Here is a 14,855-nt window from a genome sequence, read left to right as displayed (position 1 = left end):
AGATTTTCTGAAGCTTTTCTCCTATAATACATGTGCACAAATAACCTCACAGGGATGCTATTAATTTTTAATTCTTATTTAATCTTAATTAAACAGTGAATAAACCCTGTTTTGCTACAAACCATTTGGCTAATTACTTTACGCTGGAATTTTAGGTGCTAAAATGTTAATGATGACATTTTTTATAAATTTATTTCCTTATTTATGGACAATCAATGATTAATTTTTGTAAAACCAAACAGGAAAAAAATACATTCTGTTAAAGATATAACCAATTTTAAATTAAAAAAATAAACAAAATTCAGTAATACCTGTTGTACTAATATTCAGACATGTTCTTGAGTAAAACACAAACAAAAACACAAACATATATCAATTTGTAAATTAAATAAAAGAATAAATAAAGACCTCTGAGCTTCAAGTGTTCGTATGAATGTCAACAAGAAGTGCTTCTTGGTCAGCAGCTGGCCAAACAGCGTGAGTGCCTTCTCAACATTTGCTTGAACCTGAAGAAAAACATTGACAGATGGACAGTTACAGCACAGTCTAATGGCAGGGCAATAAAAAGAAAATAAAAAAAAATGTTTTTATTATTTTACCAACCTTGTTTGTTTTCCAGAGCTTTTTATAATTTTCAGTTTTGTCTTAAAAACTGTATTATTACTAAAAGCAGTCACAAAAATAAAATAAACTCAAAGAAATATAGAAATAGTTTGCTTATTAGTTCCATTCTTTCCTAATTTAAATATGAAAAGTTGGAATAATCAGTTGCTTTTTTGGTTTTCTTACAAGCTATGAAACACACCATAAGTAAAATGTGCAGTTGAAAGCCTGATCTTTAAGCATTTGTTTCAATGTAGCTCATTTGACTTTTTATGCATGCTCCACTGAAATGTTGGCTCAACTTTAAGCTTCTCTTCTGTGTTCAAGCCTGCAACAGTATATGAATATCTGTGTTACACACAAAGTCTGATTGTATGTGCCATGTGTGATACAGATGAATAGTTCCTCAGTTGATTTTCCACTATGAATGCCTAATAGACTTTTTACTAATCAAGATTAGGAGGCAAATGTCACTGGAACATGACTAATCAAAACTTTGTCACGATACTGAAAATAAAAACTTACCAAGAAAAAATAGAGAGAGACTGAGTATAAACTTAGCATCTTGAATAAAATAAATATTTTATAGAAAAAAAACAATAATAATGAAAATAAATCAGTGTTAGAGTATGTTTGAAAAAAAACTTTAAGATAAATTTAACAACTATACTAGTTCTTCTTTCAACAGTTTGCTTCATGGGTTGCCACAGGAGATCATCTGCCCCATCTCACCCTACCCCTAGTATCGTTCTGTCAGACCAACCCTCAGCATTTCCTCCTTCATTCACAAACGTTCTAGGTCTTCTGCTTTCCCTCCTTCCATATTCAACATTTTTGTCCAATAAATCCCGTCTCTTCTTTGAACATGAAATATTTTCCATCAAATAAAATTTTCAATGTGAGCATTTTTAAGCAAAGAAAACCTTTGTGTGTGTTTTTTTCTTTGCTATTTTACATTGTAAAGATCCTAAACATATAGATAATATATGGTATGTTGAACAACCATTTCTCCATACCTCTGAGTAAAAAGCCTTTCTGAATATGCCAGCCAGCAGGCATTATTCTTCCTTGTATGATGAACCTAGACTGGCTTGTTAAACACCAAGGTAAGGCTGATTGGCTACTCACTCTCCTGCTGTGCTCCTGTGTGATGTGTTTGATGTCAAATGATTTTAGCAGACAACTTAACACTATTGTCTTCTTGGCATCATGGGGATAAGCGCTTAAGTCTATCTTCAGTTGAATATCAATAAGAAAAGGAAATTTTAATCATCGGCTCTGCCAAAGATGCACAAGAGCTCAAACTGTCCAGGCACCCTGTGAACTCCAGCAATGTTTTTGTCTGTAACTTACAGGACGATTTTCATTTGGATTTTGTAAAAGATTACAATCAGAGTTGCCATTCATTTAAATTGATTGCATTACATTAATACTCAAGCCCTTAAAGGAAATATTTTTACATAATGCTTCACCAAGCTGTCAATGTATCATTAGACCAGTCATTTCTGTTAAATATAGAAGAAAGAGGGGATAGGGTGCAGTGTAAAACAGGAAGCAGCATTAAGGCATTACAGGACTGTATGTGTGTCCAAGTTGGTGACAGAGGTGCACCCTGCTTGTTCCACTGGCTGGCACCTGTCACTACCTATCAACAACACGCTAACTCCCCTGAAGATGTCCAGATCTCATTCACTCTCTCTGTCTTCTTCACTGCTCTAATTCTTCCTCTCTCGCTCATTGTAGACTGTGTCACACTACCGCTTTTCCTCATTTTAATTTCTCTTCCCTTTTGTTTCTGTGTGTCTCTGACTTGTACAGACACAAACACTTATTCAGTTTTTGTCTATTTTTTCTCTGCTGCAGTTCCTGCTTTTTCCCTTTTTAGACATGCTATAATAAAGTGTCTGGACCTTTTTCTAAAGTGCTAAATGAGATTCTCGGGCCTCCCGGGTGGATACTGAGAGTGATATGTGTGAGTAGGAGAGAATGAGATAAGAGAAAGACAAAAAATAAAATGCATGTAGGCTATATCATGCACTGAGTTTTCACCTAATTTTAAGAAAGATTAAAGTAGGGTACATTCATAATTCTGAGCACATGCTCGTTTCTGTGTATTGTCTCTGTACAGTTTAGTCCCACAGAGCAATAAAGCTAGTAGCTCTGGTTTACCCAGACCGTTGGCTTATACTGCCAGCCTCATGAGGAAATACAGATGGATGAAAGCAAGAGTCTAGACATAACAATAAAATGCATAGGCACCCTTTCCCACAATGTCTGTGTGACATTTAAATTAAAGTTGTACTCACGCTTTAGGGCCTTAGGTTAATGGGATATTTATGTATATAGTTGACATCTTGATCTCGTAGAAACTCTAGATTTTAAGACTTTACATTTTAACTTAATGGTGACCAGCATGTAGTAGATAGGGACAGACTTCTTCTTTCGGCTGTTCCCTTTTCAAGGGTCGCCACAGCGAGTCATCCTCCTCCATCTAACTCTGTCCTCACTCAAACTATCTCCATGTCATCTTTAACTGCATCCATATATGTCCTCTTTGTCTTTTTCCTGGTAGCTGCATCTCTAACATCCTTCTACCAATATACCCACTGTCCCTCCTCTGCATATGTCCAAACCATTTCAGTCTGGCCTCTCTAACTTTATCTCCCAGTCCTTCAACCTGTGCTGTACCTCTGATGACCTCATTCCTAATCCTGTCCATCCTCGTCCCTGTCAAGGAGAACCTCAACATCTTCAGCTCTGCCACTTCCAGTTCTGTCTCCTGTCTTTTTGTCTCCAAACCATACAAAACAGCTGGTCTTACCACTGTCTGTAAACCTTTCCTTTGACCTTTGCTGCCAGCCTTTTGTCACAAATCACTCCTGAAACTTTTCTCCATCCACTCCATCCTGCCTGGACTTGTTTCTTCACCTCTTTACCACACTACCCATTTTCCTGGACAGTCGACCCTAAGTACTTGAAGTCCTGAACCTTTGGGATCTCTGCTTCTTGTAGCCTCACTGTTCACACACAGGTACTCTGTCTTGCTACGACTTACTTTCATCCCTTGTCTTTCAAGTGCATACCTCCATCTCTTCTGCAAAAATCATAGTCCATGGGGATTCGTGCCTGACCTCAACTGTTAGTCTGTTCATCAACAGAGCAAACAAGAAGGGGCTCAGAGCCGATCTTTGATGCACTCCGACCTCGTCATTGAAGCTGTATGTCCTGTACCAGTCTAAGATACTTCACTGCCACTCCAGATGTACTCATACAACACCACAGCTCCTCCCTCGGCACCCTGTTGTATGCTTTTTCTAAAGCCACAAAAACACAATGAAGTTCTTTCTGACCCTCTCTGTACTTCTCCATCAGCATCCTCAAAGAAAATATGATATCTGTGGTTCTCTTTCTTGGCATAAAACCATTCTGCTGCTCACAGAGAGTCACCTCTTATCTAAGTCAAGCTTCCACAACTCTCTCCCAGATCTTCATTGTGTGGCTAAACAACTAAATTCCCCTGAATTTGCTACAACTCTGTCAGATAAAGACGAACTTAAAAACAAAAAAGGTAAAGTTTAAGGCTGTTTACATGAGTAAATGGCAGACTAAGAAAACATGCAGCTGCACAACAGTTGGAAGTTGAGAAAAGCACAACTTCTTGCCAAGATTCTTAAAAGAAGAAAAAAAAGTGTTAAAGCAAATTGCTGCATAACATTAGCACTATCCTAGGAAAAACCTTGGAGTTAGTTTTTTAAACTAGATATGCCTTTTAAATCTCACATGAAACAAGTTTCTACACCAATTTCTTCCACCTGCAGGAATATAGCCCAAATTATGAAGATTTTGTCCCACAGTGATGCAGTAAAACTGGTCCAGGCATTTGTTACTTTAAGACTGGACTACTGAAATTCCTTATTGTCAAGCTGCTTCAAAGATCACTGAAAAATCTCCATCAGATCCAAATTTGTGTAGCAAAAGGTTTAATAAGAATATGCAGGAGCGATAACGTTTCTCCAAATTTAGGTGGCACACACTTGAGATTAAATATAATATATATAAAATGTTCTTTTTAAATAAAATTGGATTGGGTGAATCTGAACTATCTCATCAGTTACATTGCTATAGGTTGAGGCTGAAGCATCTCATAATGTACTGAGCGTTTTTTTTTTACTCAGTATTTATTTATTTTTAGTCTCATTGAGGGAATATGCTAATATTGCTGGCAGTAACTGTGTTTAGGATTATGTTAATGCTGACAGACCATTCTAAACTTTAAAAAGAATGAAGAAAAAGATCACTTGTATTTTGTGGTGAATGAAGCAAGGTAAAGCAACACTGACATAATAAACAGAAGCATGAAGGATGGATTCTTAGAACTGATCTTGTTTCTGCACAGCTAAATTTGCTAAACTTTGATTGTAACAAATCTCTTGTCACATGCGATTAAATCAGCTGTAATAATTGATGCCAATCCTATAATGAGTATAATGGTACATGTCACAAAAGTGTGAAAAGCATGCTCTGCCAGCTGGTGTTTAGATTCAACCAAACAATAATTATGACTTAGAATAAACAATCACATAAACATGTTTCATTGGCCATGAAAGAGCTTTAAATTAATATAATTCAACAAAACCAACAGAGAAGTGAAAAATAACTGACAAATCAGGCTTTCAAATGGTGGTGTGTGCAAATTTATGGTTATTTGTATGATGGCCAAGGAGATTTTGTATGTTGAAGTGGTTGATTTGTTTGTGCATTTGTAAGGGGAAAAAAACAGCAATAAAATAAAGGTTCAGGCTATATTTGCAAGAAATTATTGTTGGTACAGCCAATGTAAGCCAAAGTACAGCAAGGAGTTTGAAGAAGTTAAAAAAATGATATAATAATTAAAAAGTCTGAATAAAATGCACAAGTGACAGCTCAAAGACCACCCAGAGTGCTATTTACTGAAGATATAAACCTACTTTCTGGATTAAAATGATTAAAATAAAATATAAAAAGGTCAAAGAAATTATTCCTTTACGCCTAAAAGTCAGCACTACAATCAAAGTCAATGAAGCAGCACCGGATTCTAAATCTTAATAATACTGCTGATTACAAACTTGGCTCTGTGGTTTGAAGCTTTGGAGGAAAGTGGTTTAAGTAGACATACTATTAATTCTACTTCTCTTCGTCTTGATGGTAAAAAAGTCTTTATAAATCAGCTTCAGTATTTCCACTCAGCTGTGGTAGGATGTGAGTACATGTTCTGGCTTGAATAGCGACTTAACAGTGATATATAATGTGGACAAACAGTCCTTTTGACCCTGACTTGTATTTCTGATCTGTTACTCTTACTAACTTTTTGTTTCTACCTGCTATGCAATCTTTCATATCTCAATTTCTAATACACCTGAAACAGCATTCCTTAACAGTTATTCACAACTTTGACATACTTCTTATACACATGGAGAAAATATGTTAAGTAATTCTTCCCATGAAAACAGACTGATGATGACACCCTGCTACTTGAAAAGGTATTTGCATTCATTGTGATGGGGATAAACACATGAAAGGCAAAGTAGGTAAAATATAGGTTATGTGATTGCTTTAAGGTAAACACCATCTTGAGTTCTTCTTTTCTCACATCTCAGACTTAAAAAATCCCTTTGATGAAAGCCATTATGGGATAATGGCAATAGAGGTATTAAGCAGTAAAGCCAGAGGGACATTTTAATAGCATTAAAAACAACTTTAAAAACACTTTAAGGAAAGACATGCAATGAATGTAAGTTTCTATATTTTGCGTTAGTTTGTAAGTATAGCCTCCTAACACTTTGTTCCGCTTGAATTGATTAGTCATTGTTAGTTTGTTTTAGTTTGAAGGTTGCTTGATGGTGTACTGACCCGTACCTCCATCTCCTTGAGCACAGGGTGGTCCTCAATTCCAGGAAACAAGACCCTCATTGCGTAAGTGCGATAGTCCAGGAAGGGAATCCCTGCTCCGTCTAGCTCCTGGGTCAGCTCATGGATGTCTGTCTGGAGTTCAGCAAAAGCTACAAAGGGGGAAAAAAAATAAAAAAAAGATGAGATACAAAATACATCAACTACATGATCAGTTTTAAGAATTTAAAAGACTGCACTGATTTTACTGCCAATACTGTGTTTGACATCCCTGTTGGTAGACCACTGAATAGACAGCCAAACTAACTGAAAGCCTACAGGAATTCCCTCTGTACTGCTTAACACTGAATTTATCCAACTTTTCTAAGTAGAAAACTGTCAATCTTTTGATGGAATGGAGAGCCAGAAACTATCATGACTACTATTCTTCTAAGCGCTGCACTTAAATCTACCAAGACATCTGGTACCAGAGCATAAACTGTGTCATTAAGGAGCTTTGTAGTTTTTAAACAGGACAAATGCACTTTATATAAAATTTGTAATCCAGTTAGCAAATAAGCTAAAGAATTTTGTAAATTATGCTATTTAACAAAGTCAAATAAAATCAAAAGTTATTTTTCAAAATATGTACATATGTATTTTTTTTCTTCGTTGTATTTTTGGGTTTGTAATAATTTTGGAAGATAATTTTAAAATATTTGACTCAATCTGCACACAAGGACTTGGCATTTCATTAAATGCTTGTCACAAATGTCACATTTTATTTACCCTGATGCAGTACGGCAGCTCGTCTCTACTGAGGCACACTAGAGGGCAACCTTAGAAAATGTTCTTTTTACTACAGAAAAACTGTTGGAAAAAATTAATAGAAAAACATCATTTCATAGGAATAAATTTTCTAAATTAGTATAGCAGATTCTTGAAAGTGTGAATGGCTGATGACCACTCATATAATATACATTTATAGGCCCACCTTTAGATAGAGTTTTTGTTTAGGGAATATCTATATATCTATATATCAATCGATCGATAGATAGATAGATGAAAAAACAATAAAAAGCAATGAAGTTAAAAAGAAAATATCAGTTCAGGTAGTAAGAAAAGCCAAATCAGGAGACAGAAAACAAAGTTCCTGGAAAGGAAAGTCAATTAATTGCATGAGTGGATAATTTTTAAGAGAGCAACGGATGAGTTTTCATGCATAATTTGCCCCAGCTGTTATTGGACTATTTGGTCCACAAGAGAGCTGAGAGAAGTGAGGAAGTGAAAACGATGAGGAGAAAAAGATAAGGCGGAAAGGAGTAGGAAGCCAGATAAGAAGTTAAAGCGATTGGTAAGAAAGAAAGAAAAGAGGATACATTTAAAGGCAAATGTGAAATGTGAAAAAGGAAAGAAAAAAAGGATGAAAACTACAAGCAAAATACGGCAGAAACACCATAAGATTGGTTTTCATTTTCTCCACTCTACTTTCTACCACTCTTCTTCTGTGTTCTTCTCTTGTTTCCTTTAATCAACCTCTTGTTTTTTTTATGCAACAAAACAAAGTCATAAGTTGCTCACATTGTGACTATAAGCCTTTAAAACATACAGAGCTTTTCTTCTCTCTTCATAACTCAAACAAAAATGTCATTCAGAACAGAATGTCCACTTCTTATGTCAACAACATAAAAGTTTGGGGCTGGGAAGGAGGATCCTTGCATCATTAATGACACTGGTAACTACATAAAAATGGAATAAAGTAAAATCCCTCAAACACTGGGAAGGGTGATAGAAAAATGTGCCAGTCCAGATTGTGTATAAATGTATAAATTAGCACGCACAGCAATGCTTTATTCATAATTTTCTTTAGAAGGTTAATTTGCATTTTGTTTGCTTTTTTATTGTGAAACAAGATCCCTACAACATCTGTATTGCCTAAAGAGCAAAACTTGCTGTTCAGCAGTTGTTTTTTTTCCCAGTGTGTAAGTAGCAATACTTGCTAATGCACAAGTATGGATTTAGTGTGATGTCTGCTTTTTATGGATGAATGAACCAAACATCTCCTGGAAGACTTTTACAACACAGCCAACCAAACACACACACACACACACACACAATTTGCCTTCATACGTGTGGTGGACCGCCCACTTCAGCTGCTACTCCACCCACAATCACTGCTTCGTCTCTGTAGGCCAGATGGGCGTGCAGCAGGCGGGGCGGGGAGCTTCCAGGGGTGGGAATAAAGCCATGCTTCACATCCCACACAAACTGGGGGCTTCAATTTTTGTTGACTAAAATATGTTTTCTCATTGTGCTTAGACCAGGATTTTTCTACTTGCATTTGTATTTGAAAATCATGACTGACAACATTTTAAACCAGGGGAGACTTCAGAAATCTTTTTGCTAAATATCACCTCAGTCAGGGCATGTGGAAATGTAGCTCTAAAAATGAAGCACTTTAAATCAGAAAACATGCCAATGTTTGTTTGACAGGTTTTCCTGCTGTTAGAGTTGTGACTCTGTGTCATGACCACAGTGATCATATTATAACTTTGTAGCATGGCATTGTGAGAGCTTGTGCCATTATCTTGAGTGTAAACACCTGATCTGCCCTTACATCAGTCATCCACACTTTGCTGCGAAAACACTCACACTCCTCACACACTCATTTTTTTTCCCTCTGTAAACAGTTTCCTTGATGCTTTAACCTCATATAACCTCCATCAAATCTCTGCTTTTATTACAGTTAGCTCACTCAGAGGCACAAATGGAGGGCTGGCATGTTTGACAGCACCACCATCATCAAAACAGGTGTTTATTTCTTAACTAGGATTTTAGAAATTCAAATCTAAGGCACTTACCACTATTTCATTACTTATAAATGAGTCATTACAGTTTTACCCATTTGAGAAAAAAAAAGTAAAGTTGTAAAACTTCCATTTTCACTTGATTTTCTCTGCTGAATGGCTCTCATATTGAAATGAGACTAACATAGCCGGCTGTAGTGTGCACAGACAACTTATTTTTAAAAAGGAAAAAACCCAAAGTTAAAATAATTCTCCAACAAGGACTAAAAAGTATGGACAGTACTCAGCACATTTAGCATTTGTCAGCTTGTTTAAGCTTTACATTAAATCAAACTCAATTTATTTATTTATTTATTTTTTTGGGAAGCAAGATGTTAATCTTGGAAAAGGACACAATTTCTTGTGTACTTTTTATCATTTTTTTTTATTTTTAAAACAGTTTATTTTATCAAAGTAAATAAAAAATAAAAATAAACTAACTTTTATCATTTTCTGTCACCTGTGTTGATTAATTTCCTGAAAAGCTGTAGAAAATCAGGGCCCAAACCATTTCCACTGCCTACCTTCTTTACACTCTAGGGCCACTCTCGACTCCAGGTTGTCCATCTGCAGCTGCAGACGTTTCAGGGTGCGGTCTGCGTCCCTCGACTTCCTCTTGTAGGCTATCAGCACAGCAATGATGACCAAAAGGAGCAGGCCACCACCTCCTCCAATGCCAATGATGGCAGGCAGGGTTAGAAGGCTGTCTGAGTAGATATGAAGAGTCCCAGGGGAATACTCAAATCCTCCAGCACGGATCTGAACACAAACAATTTAGAGTAAAAAGGTGGAAGTTCCTTTACACAGTTACGTAGTTATTCACTAGAGAGCTGCTTAGTGTAAGTTATCTTTTGTTGGTGGGCAGTTAATAACTGATATGTTACACCAAAGCCTTCAATAAGCAAGTTCTTATGTAGTTTCGTCAAAGCTTCTTACAGCAAATACATTTTTATGTGCAGATAGCCCATTACTGGTTTGGGATTCATACTAGAACAAGCAATAAATAAATAAAAAAAAAGAAAAAGGGAAAACAGATAGTGGTCATTTCTTCAGCAGCAGATGTTTGAGAATAGAAGAGGTGGTCAGAAGAGATCAAAAGTTCTTCATCTGATGAAAGAGAAAGTTGCTGACCCAATTTCTACAGCAAAGATCATTAAATTTTCATCTGTTCTGTAGTCCCACTAAACAGACCGATCATTGACAGACTGATTCTGCGAGGGCTTACATCAACCTTGACTGTTGTGAACATTTCGTGTAGGAAAGGTTTTCGTTTCTTGCCTTTAAAGGAGCAACTTCAGAGAGCTTTATTAATGAAGATTTCACAAGCTAACTTGCTCATTTCTTTTATTGCTGGAGTATCTGCAGAGGTCTATGAAGGCCCACTGTTTGTGCTGGATATTTGGTTGTTAATGTCCTCATTCATCACTGTCAACTTTAACTGATTTAGATCCAAAAGTGAATGATGTGCATGTGGACAAGGATGGAGCAGTGCAGTACAGGATGACACAGATATTAATGTCACATACGCTCATAAAACACCAGAGATGCAGGATACACACACATACACACTATGTATATACGCACACACTGTATAAGTAATCAAACAAAGTAATCATCAGCATTTAAATCTCTCCCCAAGGAGCCACGGTAATTATGGAAAGTCAAACACATCCAATGTTTTTTTTCTTTTTTTTCCCTCTTTGACTAACTACATTTATATATGCGCAGTGTGTCACTGGAATCCATCAAATCAAGCTATCCCCAAAGGAGGTTGATAACCGATTCAAATTAAGTGTGATTATAAGCTTTGAAGTTCTTGTAAGAGCACTTTCATGTTGACATTAACAAAGTCTGAATGAAAAAAGAAAGTAAAAGCTGTTATATCAATATCAATATAGTCAATTGCTACAAATTCAATTTGCAGTAGGAAAGGCAATTAGAATGGCTTCTTTCAGATTAAGCAGCTAATTATCTGTGTGGACATGAACTGTGAAGAACAGGAAACAAATCGGTTGCAAAGAGTTCATGAAAACTACTTTCTTTTTTTTTGCCTGTTGTAGAAGTCTGGTTTAGAAAACACATATTAAAGTCAAGTATTTCTTGTCAGAATGCATATCGCCTGCCACCTTTCATGCCAGTGTTTGAGACTAAGATTATCTTTTGTTGCTAAAGGATGAAGTTCTAGTCAATTCGGTCAAACCTTGAAACCAACATTGCGAACAATCTTGTGTGGTATTGCAGTATCTTGTTCAATCTTGCGTGGTCTGTTAGCACTTGGTATATGAATTGTGAATGACTGTCAGCTACTACCATCACTAATACCGGTGAGTCACAAGATAAAAGAGTCAACCCAGTTTTTTTGTGAATGGCAACAAACCAGGTGCATCTTTTCTCTAAGGCAAAAAAAAAAGTTTTTTCTTCAAATGTGCTCTGCAACCTGATGACTGGATGCCAATTTACCCAAGACATACCAGAACTGAGTCATCATTATTAGTTTATTAGTTACATCTGTAGAATAAAAGTCAGACTGTTTGCTGTCAAATGGCTTTTCAATTACCAAATTAGAACAGCTTGGAAAGCCTTTTTCTGTATCAAATTGCGTCTCCACATGAAACAAAATGCTCAGGAGCACTTCATTTAAATACTAATGAGTCTTCATATGTTTGTTTTAGGGAAATGGAAAACATATTTCTAATCAGCAAGAGTAAATGTAGATTAAAAACATTTTTTATGATTGTAAAAGAACCTAAAAACCATGTTTACTGATTTTACTACGTGCTTTGAATGCTTAACTACAGATTAAACAAAAATATATAACTGTGGTATTAAAGGATATTTAGTTGTTCGGTTTGATTTATAGTCTGCAGTCACTCTTTGTAAGGAAACCAATTAAAGGAACTATATCCTCAGATGACATGAATTCACCAAAGTTTAAGCATTATTGAGGTGGTGGCATATTTTCTAGGCTTGTCTATTTTTATTCAACTGACAGACTTGAAGGACTGGCAGAGGAACTTAAAAAGCTGAGGGCCAAAACAACAAACAAGTTTCTTCGAAAACTCAAGGGAGGCTCACAGCTGCCAACACACAGCTGAACAACTGAGGGCATGCACATACACAAACACACACCGACACAGATACGTGTCTTACTGTACACCTACTCACACACACAAGGGTAGTATGTATCGACACCCATTGGGGTCTCTTGTATGTAGGTCATTGTGCGGAGGGAATAATTTTGTGCTACAGCTGTGTTCTTCTCTGTAGACCTGCACAACAACACACACAAGGATGTGCCCGCAAACGAATCGGCCTTCATGCACACCAGAAGCAAACCACAAACATGCAGATACTGAGCACGTGTGTGCAGAGTGCATGTAGACACCAAAAGAAGAAGAGATAGGAACAGACAGCTCTATTTTTTCTTTGGCTGTTGTCACACGAAGGATAACTCCACCCCCTCTCCCCCCACTAACACGTTGCATTGCTTTGATATTTAACATGACATTTTGTTCAAAAAAAAAAAAGGAAAGGAAAGGAGGGGGAATGAAAAACTCCAGAAGAGAAGTACCTTGGAGCTGGCTGGTTCCGTTGAGAGCTATCATATTGAATTACATGGACGCGCTGTCAGTGGCTTTCTAGGTTTATTGACTGTAGCTAGCACGGAGTAAATGTCATAAAGATATAGTGAAATGACTGTGAAAGGACACTGGTGATAAGTTTAAAAGCGGTAGAAGGAGAAGTGGGAGCTGAGTGGGTGCACTATCAGGGATCTTAAAAAAAAAAAAAACATCACTGAAACATATTCACACTGAATGCTGTGTCGCCTGGATGAGGTTTGACCTTCCTCTGTTTAGACGCTCATGGGGCGGCTTTGTGATTTTCAGTCTGCTCCAGTCGCCATGAATCTGGGATTTCAGTCAGGAGCCTGCTGACAGCTCAGCAACCTGGATGAGTTAAGCTGAATGATGGCTGCTGGACGCACTTTTAAACTTGTTTTTTGCTACTGTAGCATAAATTCTGAAAAATACACTCCCCCACATTACTATATATATATATATATATATATATATATATATATAAATCTGAATGCATTTAGAAAGTGCAACTAAATTATCATGGTTCATTACCATGGAGTTTTATGAACTGGAGATAATTTACACATAAAAAAATAATTTTATAGCAAGTTTACTAGAAATGGAGATAATAACAAGCTTAATGACTTCAGCGGACTTCTGCATGAAGAAAGAATTCTGTTCTTTATGTGTCCTTCTAAGGTTGGACAATTAACAGGGTTATGGTGGTTCAAAACAAACCTTGACGATTTTTCCACAACAGACATTTTGAATTGCCTTGGCAGGAATAGCATCAATTATGGTAAATTCAAAAACAGAAAACAGAATTAGGTGTCTAAGTAAGCTACATCAATGAGCAAGTTAGCACAAGCCAAGACTCCAGGATCAACTTACAGTACTTTGACAAAATAGTTCTTTTTAATTTTTTATTGAATAAAACTGGCTGTTTGAAGCCAAAAAATGCGCTGTAAAAACTTTCTACCGGGACAGAGTTTTTAGTTCACTTCACTGTAGAAGCACAAAAAGAAGAGAGTTGCAGTAAAGATGAGTGTTGGTTTGATTAGAGTTAAGAGTGGATTGAGAACTGTTAAATTGTTATGCTGAAGGTTAGTCATATTAAAATGTGTTCTGTTAAATCTCATCACTATCATACCTCAATAAAACACAAGAAAAAAAAGGAAGGGGACTATAGGCCTCTCACATATAAAACCAGCAGCATTCGTAGTGAAGAAGTGCTGATGCTGGCACTACAGCTGAAGAGTTTCCCTCAGTGGATATAATAAAACATAACTTTGTATCTGCAGACATGTCTGAAGCTTCACATTAGTCATGTTGAAGATAATTTATAACAAATAAATGGTATTTCTTATCCACTGCAAACTTGCACTTTGAATTTTCAGAATAAATAATTAAAAACCTTACATTTCTTGAATGAATGCATATCGCCCACCACCTTTCATGCCAGAGTTTTTAAACTAAAACCATTTTATATTGCAAAATGAGTTATAGCTATTTTGACCAAACCTTGAAAATAACATTAGGTACAATTTCATGTGATAGTTCACATGATCTGTTAGCAGTTAAAGTATGTGTTGTATATGATTATCAGCTAAAACCATAGCAAATTTTAATTTAATTTCTGTAACACTCCCTGAAGTATCTTGTGTTGACTAAGCTTCATTAGCTGTTGAGGCCATCCTGAATTGTGTTGACTCCAGAAGTTTATCAGTATCCAAATATTCATAAATTATTTTGCTAAAAAACAAATAAAGATGATTCTAAAAGTTAATCAGCTGTGGATGTCAACCCACTGATTACTGTCTAAAAGTTAAAAAAAAAAATCATTCAGTGGTTCAGGAGATATTTTGCTAAAAGTACAGACAAATAAACACACACAACACACAGACATGGGCAAAACATTATTGCTCCACCTTTGCCTTTGGTGGGAGGCAATAATAAAAGCTTC

The 14,855-nt window shown here is 36.3% G+C and overlaps 1 protein-coding gene across 2 annotated transcripts in view; it reads right to left on the bottom strand.

Moving 5' to 3' along the window:
* plxna1a (plexin A1a) overlaps positions 1 to 14,855 on the bottom strand; it is a 220,124-nt gene that overhangs the window by 20,782 nt on the left and 184,487 nt on the right. The window contains exons 20-22 of one of the 2 annotated variants that reach the window (XM_037976950.1): positions 9,839 to 10,073; positions 6,493 to 6,641; positions 409 to 506 (exon numbers count right to left, since the gene is read on the bottom strand). In XM_037976950.1, the coding sequence (XP_037832878.1) occupies positions 409 to 506; positions 6,493 to 6,641; positions 9,839 to 10,073 (482 nt within the window). The remainder of the gene's footprint in view (positions 1 to 408; positions 507 to 6,492; positions 6,642 to 9,838; positions 10,074 to 14,855) is intronic. The other variant, XM_017411304.3, reaches the window with a different exon arrangement.

Source organism: Kryptolebias marmoratus, linkage group LG8, assembly GCF_001649575.2.
Source record: "Kryptolebias marmoratus isolate JLee-2015 linkage group LG8, ASM164957v2, whole genome shotgun sequence".
Lineage (NCBI taxonomy): Eukaryota > Metazoa > Chordata > Actinopteri > Cyprinodontiformes > Rivulidae > Kryptolebias > Kryptolebias marmoratus.
The sequence above is the reverse complement of the archived record's forward strand: the minus strand, read 5'-3'. Positions and strand labels throughout refer to the sequence as shown.